We start from the raw sequence: 21,715 nt of genomic DNA on the forward strand, positions 1-21,715 counted from the left end.
ACCAATGCTTCTTTCCAGAAGTGAAAAACATTTGGAAAAGGAAGGGTTGGAATTTAAAATCCTATTACTAATAGACAATGCACCTGGCCATCCTGAATCTGCTATGAAAATGAAAATGTCAAAGTTGTATTTTTACCTCAAATACAACCTCATTGCTTCAGCCACTTGACAAGGCATCACTTGGTTTGTCAAGGCCACGTACACCTGCCTGATATTTGATCACATTTAGTCAGCAATGAACGCAGACTTTCATCTGGACATAAAGCAGTGCTGGAAATCATTCGCTATTGCCAACGCAATACATTCATCAAAGCTGCTGTGAAGGAATTAAAACCAGAAACTGTAAATGCCTGTTGGTAGAACTTATGAAGTCGTGAATGATTTTAAAGTTTACTGAGGCTCGATGGAGAAGTTAGGAAACTCATTCACGTAGCAAGACAAGTTGGTGGAGAAGAATTTGCCGACATGCTTGATGGAGAAGTGGAAGAACATACTGAAGGCCACCGAGAAGTGTTAACAAGCGAGTTATTGGAAGAACTTGTGGAGTCATCTACAGAGGAAGAGGAAGGTGAAGAACCTGAAGCAGAATCAGCAATGTGAACATTACTGAAACTTGCCAAAGTGTTTCGAATTTCACAATCAATTTCAAAATTATGGAATATGATCCTCAGATGAAAAGAAGCACTGTAGCCATTCATGATCACCAAAGGGTTACAAACTCTGCAGCAACACTGTGATGAGTTAAAGAGACAGCAACTCCAATTACAATGTTCTTCCAAAAGCTTTCAGCAAAGAACCCTTCAACTATCTATTGTGGATCCCCAACCATCAACGTCATCTGCTCATGACGTCCAACCATTGACATCATCATGGCTTCATGATCCTCCTTCTGATGTATGGTCAGGTCAATAGTAGCCTAATGCTATGTCACTTCATCACATAGGGATTGTATCATCTCATATCATCTGTGAGAAGGGTGAGTACAAGACAATACAACATTTTGAGAGTGAGACCACATTCACTTAAATTTTATTACAGGGGACTTCCCTGGCAGTCCAGTGGTTAAGAATCCACACTTTCAATGCAGGGGGTACAGGTTCGATCCCTGGTTGGGGAACTAGGATCCCACATGCCGCATGGTGCAGTCAAAAATTTTTTTGAATTAAAAAAAATTTTTTTATTACAGTATATTGTTATGATTGTTCTGTTTTGTTATTGTTGCCGTTAATCTCTTAATGTGACTAATTTATAAATTAACTTTATTGTAGGTGTGTATATATAGGAAAAAACTTAGCACATATCGGGTTTGGTACTGTCTGCAGTTTCAGGCATCCACTGGGGTCCTGGAACGTATCCCCCTTGGTTAAGGGGGCAGTACTGTAGTTTTCTTGCTGTGGAGTCTCCCTGGAGAACCTTAAACTAGAACTGCTCAGAGGGAGGGTAGTTGAGTGCTGTGTCTGGCTGGCTTCTCCCATTCTGCCAAGTTGCATCCTTAGGAAGCCCCTAAGAGCTCTTTACAGCAGCAGGCCCCAACCTTTTAGGTACCAGGGACCGGTTTCATTGAAGACAATTTTTTCCATGGACGGTGGGGGGCTGGGAGGTGAGGATGGTTCAGGCGGTACTGGTCCACAGCCTGTGGGGTAGGGACCCCTGCTTTACAAGGCACAGCATCCTCCTTTGACGTGGGCCCTGAGAGGTACCCAAGGTCACATGGCACCTAGCACAGGGTTTGGCATGAGGAAAGGGCTTAGTAAGTTTTTGGTGAATGAACCAGTAACTTAAGAACTAGATATAGGACAGGGAACTCTACGCAATACTCTGTAATGACCTATATAGGAAAAGAATCTAAAAAAGTGTATATATGTATGTGTATAACTGATTCACTGTGCTGTACAGAGAAACTAACACAACATTGTAAATCAACTCTACTCCAATAAAAGTTAAAAAAAAAAACTAGAATCCAAGACAGGGCTCCTAATTCCTAGTCCTCCACTGTATCACCTCTACTACAGCCACCAGCCACACCATCTCCTTTTTAGAGTGCAACATGAGAAACGGAATTTTTTTCCCCCAGAATGATTACATTAAGCTTAATTACACCCAAATTTAAAAAACACCAAAATGTACAGGACATACTGTCTTCCTTGAAAGAGCTTATAATTTGATCTATTATTTCTTTAGTGTTAAGTATCACTGACTAAAAGCAAGGTGTTCTCTTAACTAAAGTAGGGCAAACGGAAGAATATTACCAAACATCTAAAGGGCTGCAACTGTCTATAGTATTCATCAAGTGCAATTCCTGAACCAAATTTGGGGAGAGGGAGAACTAATACTGAGCACAGCCTTTTATTATGATTTGTGTTTATTTGTTAACATTTACTGAGTGCCACATGGGGTCTAGTTGACCCTCCACTCCTGTATATATGTTCTTGGTTAGATTATTAAGCCCCTCCATGCCTGAGTTCCTCATCTATAATGACAGAAAGAGAAGTTATCTTATAAAGTTGTGGTCTATATGTGTATAGAATACTCAGAGCTTATTAAATATTCTTTTTCTGTGCTCTATCTTGCATAGCTGTTGAAGACACAAAAACATACTTCCTATCCTTGGGCTTAAACAAATTCTTATCAACAAAAGATGTAATACAATGCAGTAGATAAAATGGGGCTGGGGAGGTACAATCACCTTTGGAGAGAGGTGATCTCTCCCCATTTCACAGAAAGGAAATTGAGGATAAGGATGAAGATTCACTCCAAATTCTACACTCTTTCCACTATACTATTCTGCTTCTGAGAGTAGGCAATTCACACCACTCCTCTGATTCTTAAAAGCTTTCCTCGGGTCTGTCCAGTTTCCCTTCTTGCTCTACTCTGGACAGTATTATCTACTCTTAAGGCTTTAATAACTGGGTATCAGTAACTTCCAAATTTTATTTCTAGTCCAGGTTTTCCTACCCAGTTTTCCACCTGTATATCCAACAGTTCTAGTTGACATGTTTGGCATCCCAAACTGAACTGCAAGCTTTCCCATCTCATTATCTGCTCTATTACCCACCCCCTCCATCATATTCATACCACTGTTCTAAACTTACGTTATTTAATCTAACCCTTATAGCATCCCTGTGATATAGATTCTATCATTCCCCCAATCTTACAAATAAGAGGTTAAATAACTTTTTCTCGGTCAGTTAATACGTGGCAGTTAGGCGTTTGTAACACGTAGGTGACACGCCTGCTATGTTGCAGACACTGTGGACGACTCTTCACACTCATCCATTGCCAACTCCCAGCACAGGTTGTCATTCCCCACCTGATGACTACAATAACCCAACTGGTTTCTCACACCCACACATACTTGCTTCTGTCTGTTCTCCAAACAGCAACTGGAGTGATTTTTTTTGGCTGCTGCCGTGTGGCATACAAAATCTTAATTCCCTGACCGGGGACTGAACCCACGCCCCCTGCAGTGGAAGTGCAGAGTCTTAACCACTGGACCACCAGGGAAGTCCCTGATCTTTTAAAAATAAAGCTCTGACCCTTTCTCTCTGTCTCTCAAAACCTTCCAATGACTTTCGATTATCTTTGTCTCACGTGGCTCTTACACTTTTCTCTCTCCCCTCAGACCTTTGTAAATGCTGCTCCTTTTACCTCAAATAACTGCCCTATTTAACTCCTTTCTCCTTCCCAAGTTAACGAAAACATCACTTCTGTGGAAAAGGGCTCTCTTCTTGTTCCGTGTCTTCTTGTTCCCTTGTCCCCACTAGACTGTGAGCATCATGAAAGGAGGTCCCAGGTCTGTTTTTGTTCTTTGCTCTCTTCCCAGTTCCTGCAACTGTGTGTGGCATACAGCAGGGGCTCTGCAAATCTATGAAAGAATAAGGAATGTAGGTCAAAGCAAGGAGATATCACCTCTCCCTAACTGGTGCTTAGGCGAAGGCTTAAGACTTAGGATAATGACTGGGTATTTACGTGAAATGGATTTTGTCCTAATAGGAGGATCAGAGAATAAGAGACACTAACAATAAATTAGTTGGGGTTTTACTGGAGTTAATGCTGAGGCGTATCTCCACACTACTGTTCACTTCCAGATCCTGGCAAAGAATCCTATTTTCTGCTGAGTCTTCCCTGCCTTTTCATTTTTTTATACACTCAAAATATACACAGAGACAAGGGAAAGCTTTTAAGTATGCGCCATCTTATACTGCAGATTATTAACAAATATGGAGAACAATGAAAAGAGGTACTTAACCCCTTCTTGCCATGAATCCAGGATTTAGGATGTCGACTCAATATTAAAAGCTAAAGCACACTACAGACATCAGGATAAAGAGAATGAGAGGAACCTCCTTCAATCTGGACATGTTGTGATGTGATTTATGTATCCACACGATGCTAGCAATGCTCACAACTCCTCTACCTAAAACCACCTTCGAAGCCACACTAGGCGTCAGTCTCATTCCCTTTACAACCAGAACGACCCCTAAAATGTTTGTTGGATTCGGCCCTGAATGACTTCGCGTTGTTTCAAAACCTGAAAAACATCTTCACAAGAGGAAGGTTTCTGATCACGAAGGACGTTTAAAAGAATGGGCCACTAGTTCTGAAGGTCATTCCAAAGCAGAAGTCTCAAGCATTTTGCACATTCTTGGAAAAAGTTTCTATATGACATTCTTTCAGATGCATTAATTCCATCATTTTAAGGAAAAAATCGAAGTGCTTTATAGTCAGCCAGTTATCTTCAAAGGCAACAGGGCAGACGTCACAGCTTAGCCCGTTGTGCAGTTGCCGTGCGCTGGGGCACTCTTCCTGTTTCTCTCCTCTGGAGCATCCTGTGGCAGAAAAGCTGCATAAGGTCACTGACAAGATTTAGAGCAACGTGTGCTAGGTTGCTTCCGCAGCTGAAGCTTGAGCAGTTTTCGAGCTGGTGAAGGATCTAATTGTTGCATGCTTCTCTTCCCTGCAGAGAAAAGGAGCCACAAAATAAACTTCAATTGAATTCAAATACCATTTATTGAAAACTTACTGTGTGGACACTGTGCCAGACACACAGAAGGGCATTCCAACAACAAATGAGAGCATGTGCCCTCTACGAGACGGCAGTCTGGTAGGAAAGCCAGCTGCAACTACAACCACAATACCATCCAATGAATAATGAAATGAAGGGATGTATAGCACATAATTTAGGGCTGGAGGTGGTCAGGAAAAGTGACGGATAAGTAATGTCGGTGTCACTTAGTGGATTCTTAAAGAATGAAAAGGGAAAAAAGCAATGGGTGTTTCTTAAGTCTTGGATTTACCCAAACAACACAGTTTGTGGAGATTTAATTCTCAGTCTCCTGTGCTTCTGTGGAATTTACATCTACAAATTTCCCATCAACTTTGAGTACCCACAACGTAATAGTTATTGTGAGGGGAAAAGAAACCCCACCAGATATAGGCCTTGCCCTCTGAGACCATATGTTTTGAAGGGCGGTGTGTATCCGAAGGGCTATGAGACATAAAACAGTACAAGCTCTGGTCCCCTTAAGACAGGCTTACCGAGCTGTACTGACACCTTCTGGAGGCACTGGGTACTTTCCTCCATAAAGGCGTGCAGCTGCTTCATGGATCCTTGCAGTTCGTCCATCTGCAGACAAAAGACAGCTGTCAGTTGTAAGGGTCCAGGCGTCTCTGAGGCTCCTCAAACATGTCAGGCGAGCTCCTGCTCAGCTTTGCTTTTGCTGTTCTTTCAACCTGGAATGCTTATGCCAGACTTCCCCACTCCACTCTTCTCCACACCGCTCCGTGCCCCAGCAGGCTGACCTGCACAACCTCCAACAAGATCCCATGTCCTCTGGTTTCTGGGTGGGCTTGGCCAAGAGGGAGCCAAGTGCAAGGGAGCTGAATGAGGTCAGCGTATTTTACCCAGGCCTGCTTCCAGAAGGGTCATCTCGAGTTAGCTGTGTCTCTCAACTGAACGTCATGGCTCTCTCAAAGCATCCCACTCACTATATGACTCCCTGCCAGGTGCCACAGTAACTGTTCCTCCCTCCAGCCGACAGGTATAGCTCAGCTGCCTCTAAGCCCCAGATTACTTTTGGTTTCCTGAAACCCACACTTTTGTACTTAGCCCCTCTGTAAACAGACCCTCCTTGAATTATCCTATATCAAATGCCATGTGCTTCCTGTTAATACTTGGGTTGATAACACTACTATTCTCCAAAATGTCCTCATGGATCATTCCTCATTTCTTTCAAGTCTTATTAAAGTAGAACCTTAGCAGGACCTTCAACCCCTCTATATAGCAACCTACAGCCCTCCTTCCACCTGATTTATTAACACTTATCACCACTTATTCGTTTCTTCTCTTCCATTGTCTCTCCATGTTTCCCCAAGGTAGAGCTGAATATACTCTTATCTCATCTAATTACGCATATTCTCCACGTCTTTTAATTTCCAAGGATGACAAGGTAGCAAAGCTGGATAACTCAACAAAAGAAACATGACCCAACTTACCACCAACTCCATACAATCAAAGACTTTATTCTGGTTCTGTAATATTTTCTGGTAGTCAGGCTTTGTATTAAGGACTTCACTCTGGGAAGACCCAAGATATGCTGTAGGTTCCACTTCAACTTCAGTATTTTTGGTTTCAGCTGATCCTCTAAACACAAAACAAAAGAGCTTTCAAATAATTTTACTATCATTTTCTGGGGAAGACAGTAAAGATTACCTAGGGAGAAACCTCCTAGAAGGCTTTATTAACCTCAGTCAACATTCCTACACCCTGTACTGAAAGTACAGGCTCTCTAACTAACAGGAGATTCTGAGATCATTATCCAATGTTAATATTCTTATACCCCTGGACTCCAGGAAATGCTAGAAGGTTAGCTGAGCCCACCTAACAGTAAGGTCCATTTACAAAAAGGACTACACTTGGGGTAAAGCCAAAGCCTGCTATCCTGAAGTCAACGTCTATAATCTTTTACCAAAGAGATGCTGGCCCACTTCAATTATCTAAAGTAACTGAATATAGGGAATTCCCTCGAGGTCCAGTGGTTAGGACTCCCGGCTTTCATGGCCGAGGGTGTGGGTTTGATCCCTGGCTGGGGAACTAAGATCTTGCAAGCTGCACGGTGTGTGGCCTAAAAACCCCAACCACAAACTGAATATACTGGACAGTTCATGAAAACTGATGATGACGCTTTAGTAACAGCTACTACAAGGTACTGAGCGCTTACTGGGTGCCAGACACAGCTAAGCACTTTCCATTCAACCTTATTTAACCCTCATAATAACCCAACGAGGTATGAACTAATATTATCCCCATTTTCAAATGAGGCACTTCAGATTGCCCAAGGTCACAGAAGTAAGGAGTAGTCAGGATTTGAATAGAGACAGTCTGCTTCCAGAAGCATTCTTCTTAACTATTAAGCTATGCCCCATCAAAAGTTTTTATTCTGAAACTGCCATCTTATACATTATCTATCTTCATAAATGGAACATTTAAAGGGTGAAGAAAGTAACTAATAACCATCAATACTGAGACTGGGGGCATTTCTCCAACTGTGTTCCTCAAAGCACGTCTCTAAGAGGCCGCTTCTGCAATTACTATTTTGGCTAATGTTTTATAGTTCCATTTCTAGCTAAGATTCTGTTTGGGAAAAAAGCTTAAAATCACTGGTTTGGATGGTAAAATGAAATCAAAATCTAGCACTTACCCATTTTCTTATGCCTTCAAGACCCAGACAAAGATCCTCTCTCTCCTACACCTCATCTTCCATTACCCATTTCATGTCTGTATCTCCATGAAGGCCTGGCCAGGGTTCTCTCCCATACATGCAGCTCAAAGGCCATGTGCTCATTGATGTCCCTTGATACTGTTCTTGGCCCAGCCCCAGGTTGCCAGGTACAGGCCAGAAATGTGCCTGTCTCCCCCAGGATGTGGAATCGCAGCCAAGGACACAGAACAGAGGCAATTCTGTTCTTTGACTGAAAATAGTGACAACTCTTCCTTCCCTTCCCCCTCACTCCCCATTTACAAAGTGCTAATATACACGTTACAGAGATCTGATGAGTTGATTGGCCTCTAAGAATGGATTCATCGTTCAATTTGTGCTAAGAGAACTGAAATCAATTCAAATCAAATTCCACAAGGTAAAAGCTTCCTATTTCCTGTCACAGATCTAACCTGGATATGATCTCTTCAGCCTCCTCCTGGTAGCGCAGCAAGAGCTGATCCCAACTCTGACGTTCTAAAGAAAACCTATAGGAACAGAAAAAAATTCAGTTAATTTTTGATCATCTCACTCTGAATCACTCAGGGCAACAATAAGTGTATTAGGTGTCTACTCTGGTCCTAAGATATGAATAAAAAGGTCATAAAAGGATGAGAAAGCATGACCAATTCAGAGGCTATTAATTTAATCAAATCAAACATGAGTTCTTAATAGCAAATCCACATCTTTTGTCTCTAGACTCCATTCTATGAAACTGGCCATCAGTACAGCCCATAAAATCCCAGTGTGCAGCTGTCTAACTTCCAGTGGGGATACACTAGTATTGACACACTGAAAAGTATGTTTACTATTCCTTTTTCCCAGGTTTAGTTATTTTCCCCAGATGGATTTAGATTTTCCAACAAAGGTTCACTCATTTTCACTTACTTTGTTATATATTCCTTCATCTCAGCCACTGATGTTTCCAGAGACAAATCTGGTGCTCTTCTAGAGTACAGACAGGATGATGAGATTAACACAAACCTTCCAAGAGCACTTGCTATGGACACCTTACATAATTTTAATGGCAATAAAACATGTTCAGAATTTATCTTTCTTTAAAAAAAAAAAAACTTTTCTGAAGATTTAAATTTATTTATTTATTAAAAAAGTTATCTTTAATTTATTTTTTTTTGGCTGCATTGGGTCTTCCTTACTGCATGCAGGCTTTCTCTAGTAGTGCTGAGCAAGGGCTTTGTTGTGGTGTGTGGGCTTCTCATTGCGGTGGCTTCTCTTGCTGCACAGCACGGGCTCTAGGCGCATGGGCTCAGTAGTTGTGGCACACGGGCTCTAGAGCACAGGCTCAGTAGTTGTGGTGCACGAGCTTAGTTGCTCCGCGGCGTGTGGGATCTTCCTGGACCAGGGCTAGAACCCGTGTCCCCTGCATTGGCAGGCGGATTCTTTTTTTTTTTTTTTTTTTGCGGTACGCGGGACTCTCACTGTTGTGGCCTCTCCCGTTGCAGAGCACAGGCTCCGGATGCGCAGGCTCAGCGGCCATGGCTCACAGGCCCAGCCACTCTGCGGCATGTGGGATCTTCCTGGACCGGGGCACGAACCCGTGTCCCCTGCATCGGCAGGAGGACTCTCAACCACTGCGCCACCAGGGAAGCCCGCAGGCGGATTCTTAACCACTGTGCCACTAGGGAAGTCCCAGAATTTATCTTTCAACAAATATTTATTCTTGGGCTCTATTTCACTTTTGCACCAGGTAACAGCTTTCTCAGTGGGTCTCTTCATCATCTATTTCTCTCACCAATTCTAATTCGCACACAGCCAGATTAACCTTTCTTAAAATATTCCTTTAATTTTTTTCCTTGCTTAAAAATTCTGTGACCCTCCACTGCATTCAGAAGAAAACCCAAAACTCCTTAACCTGGCACTTAAGGTTCTCTTAAGGTTCTGGCTCTGTCCAGCTCATTAACTTTGATTCCTATTACCCTTTATCTATTCGGTCTCATATAGTGCCATTCAGCATCAAACATCTGAGGGTTTCAATCTCCAAAGTTTTGTTCACGCCGTTTTTTAGCCTCTTCCCTTCCCACTAATCAAAACCTTAATATCTTTTAAGAACCAACAATACTTTTCCATATAACCATCTTGTCTTCCCACTTAAACTGAAGCTACTGGTTGGATATGTTTTACTTAAACCAATGCCTCGGCTCTGTAGGGCCATTAATCCTAAAGGAAAAGCAGGAGGCATTGAAAATGCCAAAATTTTGCAGATGTACTTGGTACTCTACCTGGCAAAAGCAAATCAGTTGTGTCACCGTTCGTGTTTTCCTACCAAGGCCTGTGAGAAACAGCCTCTATCACCTCTGGCTGACATGCAGCAGCCTGTGGCTTAAATATACTGCATTAAGTTACGGGGATATAAACCTTATTGCTGTTTCATTACCACGCAGAGGTCGAATATGAGCTAAAGAATAGCATCCTATATTCATCTTCCAACGACTGGTTGTGGGCAACCCAAGCGATTGTATTATAATTTAATTAATGGAATAAGAAGGGAATAAATAGCTTCAGTGCTGCCTGACAAATGTAATTCTCTCATGGTAAGATACGCACAGTGAAAAACAATAAAGGAGTGCTGATGGAAAAAATATATATATATACTGTATTAAAAGAGAAGCTATGTTGAACTAAAGTATTTTTCATTTCCTGAATAGTAATGTTAATTCTAAGGATCCATAGAAAGGTAGACCTTTGTGAAGTCAGAAGTGTAAGCCCAAGTTACATGATGTGTTACAGGCTGTGGGTAGAGGGGTGGGTGCTGCCCCTGAAGAGGAACGACCAGTTTGGGGGTGCGACCGCAAAATTTCTCCTAATATTCTTGCTTGCCAACAGCTATAGAACATAAATTTATCTCCAACTTGCATGGCTAGTGAAGATCTGAAGAGCACTTTTCCTCTCAGCTTTCCATGGCTGGCTCCTTCTCACCATCCAGGTCTTATAGGTCTCAGTGCAAAGGTCAAATCACTAGAGGACTTCTCTGAACACTCTAGCTAAAGGTGCCCACCCCTCAAATCACTCTCATATTTACTGACTTCTTAGATTATCACTATCTGAAATCATTATTTTCTATGTATTTGTTTGACTGTCTCTCCTATTACAATGTACATGAAGAGAGATCTTGTTTGATTATTTACCACTATTTATCTCCACTTCTAGAAGAGCCTGGTACATAGGAGATGCTAGATGAACGTTTGTTGAGTGCATGAACAACTGTCTAATTAAAATAAAAAGTTTTATTTCTCCAAGGAAGACATACAGATGGCCAACAGGCACATGAAAAGATGCTCAACATCGCTAATTATTAGAGAAATGCAAATCAAAACTACAATGAAGTATCACCTCATACCCATCAGAATGGCCATCATTAAAAAGTCTACAGGGAGTTCCCTGGTCTCCTAGTGGTTAGGATTCCAGATTTTCACTGCCGTGGCCTGGGTTCAATTCCTGGTTGGGGAACTGAGATCTCACAAGCCGCGTGGTGAGAAAAAAAAGTCTACAAATAATAAATGCTGTGGAAAAAGGGGAACCCTCCTAACACTGTTGGTGGGAATGTAAGTTGGTGCAGCTACTATGCAGAACAGTAAGGAGGTTCCTTAGAAAACTAAAAATAGAATTACCATATGATCCAGCAACCCCACTCCTGGGCATATGTCCAGAAAAGATGAAAACTCTAATTCAAATAGATACATGCATCCCAATGTTCATAGCAGTATTATACAATAGCCAAGACATGGAACCAACCTAAGTGTCCATCGACAGATGAATAAAGCATGTGGCATATGTGTATACACACACACACACACACACACACACACACACACACACACAATGCAGTATTACTCAGCCATAAAAAATAATGAAATAATGCTATTTGCAGCAACATGGATGGACCCAGAGATTATCATACTAAGTAAGTCAGACAAAGAAAGACAAATTCCATATGATATCACTTATATATGGAAACTAAAATACAACACAAATGACTTATTTACAGAACAGAAACAGACTCACAGACAGAAAACAAACTTATGGGGGACTCCCCTGGTGGTCCATTGGTAAAGAATCCGCCTTACAATGCAGGGGACGCGGGTTTGATCCCTGTCAGGGAACTAAGATTCCACATGCCGCAGGGCAACTAAGCCCACGCACCACAACTACTGAGCCTGCACGCCCTGGAGCCTGTGCACCACAACTAGAGAAGAGAAAACCTGCACAATTAGAGAGAAACCCACACGCGGCAATGAAAGATCCTGCATGCCTCAACGAAGATCCTGCGTGCTGCAACTAAGACCCAACGCAGCCAAAAATAAATAAAAATAAATAAATAATAAATGTAAAAATCTTTAAAAAAGAAAAAATAAAACAAACTTATGGTTACCAAAGGGGAAAGGGGGTGGGGAGAGATAAATTAGGAGTTTGGGATTAGCAGATACAAACTAGTGTATATAAAATAGATAAACAACAAGGTCCTACTGTATAGCACAGGGAACTACATTCAATATCCTGTAATAAACCATAATGGAAAAGAATATATGTATATGTAACTGAATCACTTTGCTGTACACCAGAAACTAATACAACATTGTAAATCAACTATATTTTAATTAAAAAGTTTTTAGGGACTTCCCTGGTGGTCCAGTGGCTAAGACTCTGCAACCCCAATGAAGGGGGCCCGGGTTCGATCCCTGGTCAGGGAACTAGATCCCGCATGCCGCAACGAAGATCCACACACGGCAACAAAGATCCCGCGTGCCGCAACTAAGACCCAGTGTGGCCAAATAAATAAATATTAAAAAAAAATTTTTTTAAATAAATAAATAGAAAGTCCTAATTCAATTATAATTTTGGACAGAAGAGGAATTGCTCTTACCCTTCTGAATCTTCAAAACATTTTTGTAGAGTTCCATCACTTTCCAGTCTGTCTGCAAAATGTTTCAATTCTTCAGAAAGAGAAGATGCTAGAGAGAATAGAATAAAATTTTATGTTATAAAATAAAGAGAATACAAATTTTCACAGTGAGCTGCTGACAAAGATATAACGTACTTAATGTGGTCCCAGCTCTACGGTCCCCTGTTACATTCTCACTCATTTAAAAAAGTGGTAAAAATATGCAGGAAGATTTTATCTTTTCTCTTTGGATAGGTATAGATAAAATGAAAGACAACTCCTCTTTATAACATTTATAATAGTGTTTTTTACACTTGACTGGTGAAAAAAGCAGTTAAAAAGATGTATCTGGGGCTTCCCTTGTGGCGCAGCGGTTGAGAGTCCGCCTGCCGATGCAGGGGACACGGGTTTGTGCCCCAGTCCGGGAAGATCCCACATGCCGCGGAGCGGCTGGGCCCGTGAGCCATGGCCGCTGGGCCTGCGCGTCCGGAGCCTGTGCTCCGCAACGGGAGAGGCCACAACAGTGAGAGGCCCGTGTACCGCAAAAAAAAAAAAAAAAAGAAAGATGTATCTGCATGGACATTTCATTCTTTTCAAGCGATCTGATCTGCTGGCACTGGGTGGAAGAACATTACAGAAGTCAGGCAATGGGCAAGAGTGTAATGAGAAATGTTGGAGACAAATAAAGAATTATGGGCATAAGGTAAAAACAGGTCTCTGCTTAAATTTGGAAGAGTTCACAATTAAATTCAAGTGAGGAATGCAGAGGGGGAAAGATAGGTTAAAACAGCTATCAAAATAACCTGGGCATATCTACTTTAATTATGGTGATAGTGCAGTTCTGAGATAAATAGCTTTAACTGGCAAGTAAGTCTGAGTTCATGTATTTTCTAGGTCTTTTAAGTGGGTAACACTGAGTATTTCTGACCTGGATGATTGTGTAATGACACTGTAAGGAGAATAGCTACTTTTTGGAAAGCTGAAAACTGATTCCAGGAAAGAATATTTGTAACTTACATCACAAACAGCTAATTTCCTTAATATATAAAGAGTTCCTACAAAATCAATACAAAAGAGCCAATATCCCAATTTTTAAAAGTGAACAAAGGATATGGACAGACAATACACAGAAAATAAAGCACAAATGGCTCTCCTCTAAAAATATGAAAAAATTATTATCCTCTTCAAAAGAAAAAGATTAAAAGTACAAAAAAATACCTTTTATCACCAATTAAATAGTAAAAAATCTAAACTTTTAGTTACAGTATAATTACACTAGTTAATTTCCAATCTAGAAATTTATCTTACTTTTACTTGAATATGTGCCAAAAGGTTTGTATAAAAAGGTATTCATTATCCATTCATTGCAACAGTAGAAGACTGAAAACAACTCTAAAAGTCCATCAGTAAAAAACTGGTTAAATCAAATATGGTACATTTATAAAATGGAGTATCATGGAGCTACTAAAATGTCAAGATGGCTCTATAAGTGTGATATAGAATTATCTGCAAGATAAATTAAGTTAAAAAAAACACAAGGTAAAGAACAGTGTAGAGTGGTTTACTCATTTGATTTCAATGGATAAATGTTTAGAAATGCGATAAATCTTTCTGCGAGGATACACAAGAAGCTGGTGACTGCAGTTGCCTCTGGGAGGAAAGAACTGTGATTGGGGTCACGGTGGAAGAGAGGCTCACTTTCTTCACTTTTGGACCTTCTGAACTTCATAAACATATACTCTTATTTTTTTTAATGCAACTCCCCAAAAAAGGAGGGGAGTTGGTTTTGTGAAGCAGCAGTTCCTGTAAATGGGGATCCTGAGAATGGAGCTTCAATTGACCTTCATAGAAGGTACAGACCAAGGTCAAAGCTCACTTGTCTAGTCTTAGTAACTTACCTTTGGCTCTAAAATTTTCAAGACTGAAGCCCTCAGTGCCCCTTAGGAAAGGTTCAAGTTTCTGAACAGAGAACTAAATAAAGAAAAGCATTTTCAGTACAACCAAGATTTCCCAGGCCAGTCCCGAGTTCATGTAATTTTATGATGTTTAATAAATGTGAGTAAACGTGATTTAATTCTACACCTAAGATTTTTCATATAAACAAAACAAAATGAGAAAATCAAAAGGTAAGGGAAAAACTCTTTGTTGCCTAGACTATATGATTTGATTTTTGATTCAGGAAAAACAATGCTCATTTAATTCACACAAATGACTTGCTTATCTAAACTGATGTGATCACCAGTCAGCCATATAACACCAACTTAGAATGCAGTCAGACCTCAAATGACTGCTTAAACTTAGATTTGACCTCCACTCACTGTAAATTCCCATCATTTGCTGCCAGTGAGCAAAATATACTAGATCGGGGAAATCTGACTGTTAAGTGCTCAGCGACAGCAGCACCGATGGGACTGGTAGAGGCTAGTCCAGAGACAGATCAGCTCCTGGGATTAAAGCTGGCTTTTAAATTAATCCCACTAGAGAGAAATATCTTTTACCCTTTACCGATAAATCACACAGTATTTGATCTCTCTTTGGGGATGTCACAGTTAACAGTTTAAAAAAAAAAAAGAAAAGAAAAGAAAAAGAAAGCATTTCCCAATCGTGAGACTCTCACCTGGAAACTGGAAAGCAGGAGACAGCCCAGCCGTTTGCTTTCTGCTATGTTGACACTGATGGATCTGCAGAGCTCTAACATAAAATATCACCGCATTGAAGGAGATGGATACTTACACAGTTAGCAAAGTAAAAAAAACTGAAAAATTCCCTCCCCCTTGATGCAGTCCAACTTAAGAAAACCCAAGCAGCCTTCTCTAATTAAAGGGAGAATTCATATATAGTCACATCTAATTTGTGCAAGATCACCAAAGAATGACATTTACCCATTTGTGCATCCTAACTTTGAAAAGTTATAAGAACCTTTTATGTACTACATTAAAATCTTGTCTTGATAAACAACGTAGAACGTAAAAAAAAATTTAACTCCTTTTATGTTTTATATTCACCATTTGAAGAAAGGAGGTGGGATTATTTCAGTATTTCTATGACAGGCACTGCAGTGTGCTTTAAATACTGTCTTGGGACTTCCCTGGCAGTCCAGTGGCTAAAGACTCCGTGCTCCCAGTGAAGGGGGCGCGGGTTTGATCCCTGGTCGGGGAAGTAAGATCCCACATGCTGTGTGGAGCAGCCATGAATGAATGAATGAATGAATGCATACATACACTGTCTTAAGAATCTTCTTATAAACTATGAGCTCCATTTTACGGATGGGGAAATTGAAGCTCAGAGGGGATATAACTTGTTTGAAGCCGAGACTGGTGGAGCCAGAATTCAACCCCAAGTCCATCACCAAAACCTGTTTTCCCACTAATACCATGCTGCCTCTCCTTAATGACCTAATGATACATTAATAGTAATTTGTTGAACACCTGCTATCTAAAAGGCATTTTATTAAATGCTATACACACCTCATCAAAACTTGAGGCAAGTATCTTATCTGGGTGAATCTTTTTTTATTTTTTTCCCCACACTGCCCGGCATGTGGGATCTTCCAAGACCAGGGATCAAACCACTGCCCCCTGCAGTGGAAGCACGGAGTCTTAACCACTGGACCGCCAGGGAAGTCCCAAGTATCTCATCAACTCCATTTGACAAAGGTTAGGTAATAGGTAACTTGCTCAAGGTCACACAGTGAGTCAGCCAGAACTGAATGGGCATTTTACATAATTATGCCACTGAATCCTCAAACAACTAGAAGACATAGATACTGTTTTTTCGATTATGTTCATTTAAAAACATCAACTATTATACAGCAAAGGAAATTTGCTTTGAGAATTGGGAGAGATACATGTCTTTTTGCCCTCCAGCTTCAGCTGGCTGTGTTTTTAAAGTTCTTTTGTGCCCTCTCTTGATTACTTCTCCTTGCTTTTAGTCATGAAAAACTGGATACCTTCTGCCTATAACCAAAGAAACTTGGCAAGTGGCTGGTAGTGACCAGGAGATAACAAATCTTATTATGCATCAGTAATTTTCTATTACACAGAACTTTAGGCCCACATGCTCTGGAACAGAGATGCAGGTTAGGGCAATCTTAGGAAACTGAAGCTTCTTGGCACGTCCATGGAGTAAAGTGCATGTGCCTAATTGTGGTGGCAATTTTCTGATATGCTACATGGCTGTTTTTACCCAGAATTCCTTCTAAACATGAGACCATCTGGAAGTGAGGTGATGTCTTTAAAATAATCACCACAGCTTAACATTTGAACTATTTCTTTACCATGTGCCAAGTACTGTGCTATATATCGACTCATTTAATTCTCACACAACCCCGTAAAATAGGTATCATTTCATCCTGTTTACTGATGAGGACCGTAAGGCAAAGGAGGTTAAGGGACCTGCTCAAGGTCACACAGCTAGTAAGGTCTTCCTGAAATGTGTTACTTTCCATATTAAATCTTGTACTTCAATGCTTACTGAGATGCTATTATTATAAATTCATACAAAATTACATTCAAATACAGCATGTCTAAAAAACTAGGTTTTTACCCTAGATATTTTTATGTGTCCTTCCCTCTGAGATATTTTCAGTTATAAAGCCTAAAATCAGGTAGCGACCCATCCACCTTCTGTTCTGCTTAAGGATATGAGGCCGAAAGCCACAGGAAGAAATCTTTACTTCTAGCAAAGGCGAATGTTGAACATTCACTTAGCAGAGGTGAGTGTTGAACAACCATAAATCAGATTTTCTGTTCATGGTATAGATTACAGTGGGTAGCTAATAACATGATATCAATAGCAATGATACTGAATACTTACTAGGTGTTTGACATCAGTACTTATAATCTTAGGATACTCCTACAGATGAGGAAACTGAAGCTCAGAGAGATTTGCTCAGTCACATAGCTAGTAAGCAGCAAAGTCAAGTCTATCTGTCTCCCATACCTCACTGCCTCTTATCTGAGCTGGAACTCCATTGTCTTATGTACATGGCACCCCACCTGTGATGCCCTGATGAAAGGGAGGCAGTGACTTCCGCCGGTTCGTTTCTTTCATACTTGCTCGCCGCCAGGATTGCCTCCTGTCTTGATGACGGGCACACTGTTCTTTGGGGGACAAATAAAGGGACCTGGATTGAAGTCCTTCCTGGTGGCTGGGATCACAACTTTCCCCCTTTTTAGGGCTAGAGCCAAGGTGAATCTGTTTCTTTGAAACGCCTTCAGTCATCTCCAGGGAGGTGGACGAATTACCACACGCTTCCGCAGGGTTGGGATCTGATTCCAATTGATGATCATGAGTCTTAGATGCCACTGGTTCCTCTTCTAGCACTTGTTATAAAAAAGTCAAAATACAGAATCAATCCCATCACAGCTAAGTATCTGTGCAAAAAAGTGGAAAAAGGAAATGTATGCCCCAGATCATGGAAACACTGAGGAAGCATCTTTGCAAATACGTGAGTAAGTGCTTTCAAGTCCACCAGGAGCCAGGAAAGTATTTAGGTAAAGCTCAGGAACCTGAACCCAAGAGGTACTGAATGTCACTACAGTACTCACCTTCTACAATCTCTGATCTAGAAGTCATCCTGGGTGGAGAACCCTGAAAACAGGAAAAGGAGGTGATCTGTTCTCCACATTTCAGTCCCAGGCTTGCCGGGGATTTACTACCCCAGAATCGGCCTTGTGCTTTCTAATCTCTTTGAACTGCCCCTCTTTGCCCCATGAAATTCTACCTGCCTGAGAAGGCCCAGTCCAACCCCGCCTCACCCACCTCCTCCGGAGAACATCTGCACAGCTCATCACCCCCTGTTCTCAATTTCTACGGAATTCATCTCTAGAAATACTCACCTTAACACGTAGCCCATCTTATTTCCCAATTATTTTGTGTTTAACAAGCGCCTAAGTGCATAGTTCAGTTGATGGCATTATGATCTACATGGTCTTCAAAACATGAAAAAATCACATTATCCTTGATTAATTCTAAGATCCAAAGGCCTGTTCATTCTACTTCCAACAGTCTCTACAACTCTTCCCCATTTCCGGTTATCGATTTAGTTCAGATCTCATAATTTCTACCACTCTCCCCCACCTCCCTCAAGAATCTAATAGTCTCTCCACTAGTTTTTCCTACATGCAGCATTGCTCCTCTCCAATCCATTCTTATTTATTTTATTTATTTTACTTTTGGCCGCACCGTTTGTGGGATCTTAGTTCCCCCGCCAGGGACTGAACCCTGGCCCTCACAGTGACAGCACGGAGTCCTAACCATCGGACCGCTGGGGAATTCCCTCCAATCCATTCTTTAGACAGCAGCAGAGATTCCTCCAGTGTACTCAACACCTTCCAGAAGTAGTCCTAACTAGTACCCATTCCTGCTTTCTCCTGCCACTCCCATTCCATGCACCACTTTTGACTCTTTGCACACATTGCCTGTAAAGCTTATTCATCCTTCCCAATCGAGCTCAAGTGTGAAGCTTTCACACCACTTCTCTTTGACAGAGTTGGCTGCTCCGCTCCACCCCTAGGTCTCCCTAGCACTGGTTGTAAAGTCCGTTTACATGTCTGCCTCCCCGGCCAGACTGTATTTCTAGAGCCTGTTACAGACAACTAACGGATTGGAAAAGGGCAGGGACACGACTGAGGCATCTCTACATCGTCTATGCTTCCCCCACCCCCATCCCCAACAGAAATCGGTGCGTTGCGGGGTGCTTAGTAAAGAGAAATGAATATATGCGACGGGACAACATGGCAAAGATAACAGAACGAGGGGTAGGTCGAGGATCTACATCACCCCAGTAACGACTGTATCACTCAGTTGAAAGCCTGGATAATAGCAGCAATCACTGTCGCCCGCTAAGCGCTTATTACATGCCAGGACCTGTGTGTGTATGCAAACAATTTACTTGCATCACTATCCCGTTTAATCCTTTCCACAGCTCTGTAAGTACCATCATCAATTCCACGTTGCAGATAGAACTGAGGTTCAGAGGGGGCAAAAGCCTGGCCCAAACTTGTGCGGCCAGCCTGGAGCACAGGCGAAATTCCGACCCCGGCCTGAGACCCACCCCCCAGCCTTCAACCACTGTTCTGGAGTTTAGACCGCTGGCTCGGCAAACAGGCCCCGACCGAGAGGCGCACCCCGGCCTCGGGTCTCCTCTTACCCGGAGGTGGCTGCAGCGCCCCCCTAGTCCCCGCTGTCGGGGGTGACGACGGGTTGGGTCTGGGCTGGGCCGAGGTGTCCGGCCCCAAAGAGGATGGTGCGCGGGTAAGCGGGGCCGCGTACAGGGAGAGGTCTGCGACTTCCTAACCTCAGAGCGACGCCCGTCCAGCCCTAAGCCTCCGTCCCCGAAAAATAAGGCCGCAGGCCACTCTCCGCGGCCCCGGAGACCTCCGCACGCCCTGCGCCAAAGCGTCTGCTCCTTCCGGGTCTGGGCCCGTTTGGCGATCCACCGCCCGCGCCAGCCCCGCCTCCGGTGAAACTCCCGCCAGCCGAGGGCGCATGCGCCGGCGGCGGCCTCCACGGCTCGCGCAAGCGCACACGCAGAACGCCGGCTTCACTCAAGGTGCATGCGCAAACTGGTGTTCAAGGCTCTTGTTGCCCCGCCCGCTTTGTCCAAGTTCTTCCCAGCCCAGACTTTGCCATGTTACACCTCCTCAGCTACGCCACGCCCAGGGAGTCACTAACTGGGTCCCATCACACCAGCGTATCCTTTGCGCCCAGTATGCCTAGAGCCTTTCTAAGAGGGGGAACAGAGGTCCAGGGAGGTACTTGCCAAAGGAATACAGGGCATTAGCGGGTGCGCAGTGATACCTGCTCCGTCGCTAGGCCGTGGTCACCCCTCCTTTTATCTTCTTAACGCTGAAAATGTGGACCATGACTCTCACACTTTTTCCGGTCCTTTTGTAGCACGTATTCTCCCTTTGTGGTCCCTTCTATACTTGGCAAAGTTCAAGATCTCTCCTTTGTAAACTCACTGCAGGCCAGCCCCTCACCAAACTGCTTGCCTCTCCTCTCGTCATCCCCCATTGCTTCTACTCCTTTGCTCAAGCCATTCCCTCTGCCTGGGAAGCCCTTCAAGCCTTTTGTTCTTGGCAAAATTCTCCGATTTTAAGCCTCAGCTGAGGATTCATCTCTCTCAGAGCCTTCTCTGAGGCCCCAGGCTGAAAAGCAGATCCCCCTTCTGTGCTCCCAGAAGCCCAACCTGTGCCTGGTCCACTATCCCTTGCTGGCTTGGGGGCTCCCAGATAGCAGACTGCTGCTTCAGCACCCAGCATGATGCCATCAGAATGTCCCCTTGCAGGTGCAGTCCTTTGGGATCTGAAACCTCCAAGTGTTGAATTACAAGCAGTCCACAGAAACTGAAAGAAGGGTTGGTGAGCAACAGCTGGAACGTGACTGTGATCATCCTTCTATAGCAGCTGTGGTCCTTGGAAAAGTTTTCTGGTGGTAGGCAGAAATCTGCCTTCCTGAAATTTCCACCATGTGGTTCCAGCATGTTGGCTACCAACAGACATCTGAAAGCAGAGGTTTGCTCTTTATTCCTTGAATATCACTTTCTAGAGCCCCGTTCCTTCTCTGCTCACCCTGCTCCTTCAATTACTACTCGCTTGTCAATATCCCAAGAACAGAACACAGCCAGAACTGGCCCTCCTGGGGCACAGTGGGTCTACTGCTTCATGGAATCCAGACCCAGTACATCCTCTATGTCCCTTCTCTGCTTTCAGTTCTTATGTGGCTCCCTACTGTCCACAGGATGTGGACACCCCTTCCCTCCTAAGGCCCTCTGTGATCTGACCCAGCCTCTTTCATCACGCCAGTGACTTCTTTCCGTTCCCCAGTTCTGCTCTTCTTTCTCCTAGGCTTTCACACATGCCGTTCCCTCCACCTGGGACATGTCCTTTCCGTCTCCTGCCTACGACACACCACCATCTCCTTCATCTGGTCCTCTCAAGCTTAGGTATCAGTTCAGATGTCTCTCTGCAGCCTTTGCTGATTCCTCCCAGCTCCCTGAGCACCCTGGGCTCCCCCTGGCCATTGACATTTGCTTTCCTGTTTTTCAGGTCCA

The 21,715-nt window shown here is 42.9% G+C and overlaps 1 protein-coding gene across 7 annotated transcripts; it reads right to left on the reverse strand.

Annotated features, from left to right (window-relative positions):
- Positions 1-4,174: 4,174 nt before the first annotated feature.
- Positions 4,175-20,115, reverse strand: DSN1 (DSN1 component of MIS12 kinetochore complex). Of its 7 annotated transcripts, none has more exons than XM_067708063.1 (11): positions 19,958-20,115; positions 18,207-18,249; positions 17,655-17,981; positions 15,275-15,348; positions 14,556-14,628; positions 12,640-12,727; positions 8,646-8,705; positions 8,171-8,245; positions 6,496-6,643; positions 5,539-5,626; positions 4,175-4,957 (listed from the first exon to the last, which is right to left on the reverse strand). In XM_067708063.1, exons 2-11 carry the CDS (start codon positions 18,232-18,234, stop codon positions 4,854-4,856), a joined length of 1,065 nt encoding a protein of 354 aa, XP_067564164.1. In that variant the 5' UTR covers positions 18,235-18,249; positions 19,958-20,115; the 3' UTR covers positions 4,175-4,853. The 7 variants fall into 7 exon arrangements, with proteins under 7 accessions (XP_067564164.1, XP_067564163.1, XP_067564165.1 ...); XM_067708062.1 differs by having other exon boundaries at positions 19,811-20,114; XM_067708064.1 differs by having other exon boundaries at positions 17,655-18,032; positions 19,811-20,113.
- Positions 20,116-21,715: the final 1,600 nt, after the last annotated feature.

Source organism: Pseudorca crassidens, chromosome 15, assembly GCF_039906515.1.
Source record: "Pseudorca crassidens isolate mPseCra1 chromosome 15, mPseCra1.hap1, whole genome shotgun sequence".
NCBI lineage: Eukaryota > Metazoa > Chordata > Mammalia > Artiodactyla > Delphinidae > Pseudorca > Pseudorca crassidens.